The sequence below is a fragment of the Manis pentadactyla genome, chromosome 8 (assembly GCF_030020395.1).
Source record: "Manis pentadactyla isolate mManPen7 chromosome 8, mManPen7.hap1, whole genome shotgun sequence".
NCBI classification, from domain to species: domain Eukaryota; kingdom Metazoa; phylum Chordata; class Mammalia; order Pholidota; family Manidae; genus Manis; species Manis pentadactyla.
Genome location: NC_080026.1, coordinates 62,912,028 through 62,916,363, shown reverse-complemented (window position 1 = coordinate 62,916,363; position 4,336 = coordinate 62,912,028). Strand labels below are relative to the sequence as shown.

The 4,336-nt window shown below is 40.8% G+C and overlaps 1 protein-coding gene across 1 annotated transcript; it reads right to left on the bottom strand.

Moving 5' to 3' along the window:
• Window positions 1-1,541: 1,541 nt before the first annotated feature.
• LOC118914099 (olfactory receptor 13A1) lies at window positions 1,542-2,528 on the bottom strand. The gene has a single exon (XM_036888592.1). The coding sequence runs from the start codon at window positions 2,526-2,528 to the stop codon at window positions 1,542-1,544; it is 987 nt and encodes a 328-aa protein (XP_036744487.1).
• Between the last annotated feature and the right edge of the window lie 1,808 nt (window positions 2,529-4,336).

Sequence of the window (4,336 nt, the reverse complement as noted above, 5' to 3'; positions counted from 1 at the left end):
TTTTTATTTTTTAAAAAATCCATTACAAAATGTAGAACATATGAACATTATAAGAAACCAAAACGAATAATACAATAAGGGAATATATGCTTTTCATGGCATGTTGAAAATCTATTAGTAATCATTTGAGTCATTAGTGGTAGTTCTCAAAACCTTACTCATTGGAAAGTCTCTGAGACCACTGAGGGCCTCAACATGTTATTTAGGTGTCTGAATTCTCTTAGAAGAGATTAGACCTGGTCCATATTAACATATATGCCAATGCCACAGTCAGGCCATGGTTCATCAAATTCTTGAATTTCATGCCCAAAATCAATGTGCTTCCAATGAATGAGAATGAGAATGAGAATACTGGATGAACAGCCATGGGCAACTCATCCCTTGTAAATCAGTATCAAACTCTAATCTCAGCTTCCATCGTCCATCTACAATAGCAAATAGTATGTGTTTTTATTCAGTCCCAAAGAGTCAGTTAACATTCACAACTTGCTTCTATCATTTTCAATGCATCATGATAAAGATAATAGATTTTCCAGTCCTGTTTTCTAACAGCATCTAACAGCATGGAGCTCAAACTCAAAAACTGTCTTCAACAGAAATGAAGGATTTGTCCACCCAGGTGTATCCTGAAACAATGGGAAGGTAACATTGTCTTCTTCTTACAATGCTGTGTAGTTTTTAGAGCTAAATCATAGCAGTTTTCCCCACTCCAGGTGACTGAGGTAGGTCAGATCCTCATGTTCTGAGAACTAAGTAAAGGAGAAATGGGAAATCTCAGGCATTTTTCTAGATGCATAGCTCAAGCATCAAGTTTTAAAGCTGAAATTTGACATTCAAAACACAGTGGTGATTGTATATAAATTATAACTCAATAAAGCTGTTAAAACAAAGTGGTGAACCTAATAATACATTTTACCATGAGTGTTAGTGGGAAGAAACAGGAGAAACAGGAACAACAGTTTTCATTTGAGCCAGAAACTATTATTTGAGTCTAATTATCTCCCGTGGAAATACGTGTGGTAAGATAGTAGACAGAAGACTTCGTAGGGGCGCCAGTGGTCACCTTAAAGCAATTCTTCATTCTGGTAATCCTCCCAGGACGCTGTAAGGTCCACACATCCTGCCTAGTTCTTTAGGAGCCCACACACCTAAATTCTACGTATGATTTCAGGATTTACAGTCTGAACATTGTTCATACAAAAGAAAAAGAAAAAAAGGAAAACATTTTCATACAACTATGTGTCTAAAACACAAGGAGCCTTTTCTTCTCTTAGCCTTGTTTGACTGCCAACTTTGCACCGAATTTACCTCAGGGTCAGACCATGAGACCCCATATCTGAAAGGCTCACATGGAACCACAGTCCTCACATCCGCCAGCCTCAGAACACCAGATTCCAATCTCATCTATGCAGATGTTCTGCTTGGGTGGAAGAGATAGGTTTATTCACCTTCTAGTCCAGAAACTTGCTTATCAGACCCTTCACAGAAAAGTCAGCTCCCACTAAACCTGCACTCTGAAGAAGAGCTTCAGAAGACACAAACTAATTTCTGACAAAGGGGAATAGCTTCCTGAGGCCTGCTTTGACCTCCTTGTTTCTCAAAGTATAGATGAGGGGGTTGAGAGTTGGACTCAGCATGGTGTAGAGCACGCCAGCCAACTTGCTCTTTTCTGCACTGTAGCTGGAGACGGGGCTTATGTAGGCATAGAAGACAGCAGTGTAATACATACAAACTACAATGAGGTGGGATGAGCAGGTGGAGAAGGCTTTCTTCTTCCCCTCCACAGTTCGCATCTTTAGGATGCTAGAGATGATAAAGCCATATGACACTATGGTCATCAAGAAGTTCAATATGCCATAAAAGGCATCAGCCAGGACAATCATGATGCTGTTCACATAGGTGGAGCTACAGGAGAGAAGTAACAGAGGAGGCACCTCACAGAAGAAATGGGTAATGACTTTGGGGCCACAGAAATTTAAGCGCAGCATCAGCCCAGTGTGGATGGCCGTGTTGGAGGCACAGAGCACCCACACACCTGACGCCAACAGGCTGCAGAATGCCTTGCTCATCATGGTGCTGTAATGCAGAGGGTGGCAGATGGCTGCATAGCGGTCATAGGCCATGACTGTGAGGAGCAGCAGCTCAGAGGATGCAGACCATGTGAGGAAGTACAGCTGGGCCATGCAGCCCCCATAAGAGATGGAGCACTCCTCTGACACCAGACCCTCCAGGGCTTTGGGCATGATGGAGGAGGTACAGATAATGTCCATAGTAGCCAAGTTTAACAGGAAAAAATACATAGGGGTGTGAAGCCCAGGGTTGAAGGTGATGGCCAAAATTATGAGGATGTTACCTGTAAGGGCCGCAGAGTAGAGGAAGAGAAAACAGCTGAATAAGACCACACGGTATTCTGGATGCTCTGAAAAACCCTGCAGGATAAACTCTGTTACCAGAGTCTGGTTACTCATGGTGCTCAGGCTGAGAGGGGTTTCTGGGACTATCAGGTGAATCTCCACCCACAGCTTCATGTGATTTCAGGGCTAAAGAAAGAAAAACAACAGGTGTCCTAAAGGAAGTTTGCTACCATGTTTCAATCATACCTGACTTCATGGCATGAGCAACATTATATAGATACACTAGGATTTATTAACCAAGATAAACACACCAATATGATAAAAGGCAAAAGGCATGAACATTCAGTTGATAAAAGTAATTACAATTGAGTAATTAAATTCACAAAGCCTCATTCAACCTCAGTTCAAAGAAATTCAAGTTCAGTCAATGATCTAGTCTTTATCAGCCATGATTTGGCAAAGTTAGAAGAGCTTAATATTGACCAACAGCATGGGTGCCACGATGCATGCAGGCCTTTTACAATCCATATTTCATTTGAGCTAGAACTTTCACTTCAAGGAATTTATCCTAAAGCAATAAGTAAGAGAATCTTCAAGATGTTATCATTATTTAAGATAGTGAAAATATAAAGGCAATCTATGTTCTTAAGGTGAGTATAGTATGATATATTGATATAATGCTGTGTACTTATCAAAATGATGCTTTAGAAATGTTTTACTGATGCTTATAAAGATAGAATGAATAAAGTTCAAAGGTAGTGAGTACAATAGGATCTCATTCTGAGGTTTTTCTTTAAAAAGCAAGCTTGTACATGTACCTAATGTAACTACAGGAAAAACCACTGGTGAATGATAAAACAGAATTTGAACAGTGGGAATGGATCATAGTTTATTTCATTTTCTTGTTTTTACTGCTCTTTATCCTCTTATTTTTCCACTTCTAAACAGGAGATAAATCATGTAATTTCCCTTCTAAGACTCCTCTGCAGCTCCCCACTGCCGGCAGAATGCAGCTCCCAGCTGCCGCTCCTCTGCCTACCTCCCCTCCAATGTCTTCCTCTTGTCTTACCCCTCAAAGCCAAAGCTCCAGCCACACCCAGAACCCCCAGTCTGGCCAAGTAAGCCACCACACCTGGCTTTTTTGCTTTGTTTCTGCAGCCCCCTAGCTGGGAATACCCCTCTTCCCAGGAGCCAGGTCGATCCTCATCCCTCTCCTTTTATGATTTCCCTTCCTTAGAGAAAAAGGACCATTCTCTCCTTTGTGAGAGGATCCTGTGCTGACTTCCATCCTGGGACTCACTACACATTCCTTCACAGTCACGGCGCCCCGTTGTCGCCCCTAAGGGCAGTACATCTGTCTTGGTCATGTCTGGGCATCTCTTCTTGGCACCCAGCCCTGTGCCTGGTATGGAACAGGTGGGCTTTCAAATATGCTTGTTGAAATAATGCTAAAGCACAATCTAGGACAAATAAAACCAGGTGCTTTCTATTCTCAAGGCAGGGCACATTCTGTACTGTTTAACATCCAATCAGCATGGTACCACACTTGCTTTTCCTTTATTTTCAACTCTAGTCATTGAAAGAATTAATTTAAGGAAGATTTCATTTTCAATTAAGGATTCTGTTGTTTTTTTGCTTATTCGTTTGTTTTGTTAAACTTCAAGAAATGTATTTACCACTGAAGCATTTAAATGTTTACACAAAATGACTAAACATCATCTAGGATCAGGTCATATCACCATTTTGTAAGATGAAGAATATTCTTTGAATATAAAAGCATAAAATTCCTCTGACTCAGAGCAATAGGCTGTGTTAACTGAAGCAAATAATGCAGCTCTGTCTGTATCTTTCCACCAGCAAGGTATCAGCTCAATCACTTTGATGAATATAATAAATACAATATGCTTCAGCTTGTTTCATTTTTGTTTGGGATAAATGCAGTGAATATTACTTTTGCACAGTTTGAGTTGGGTATCTGGAGG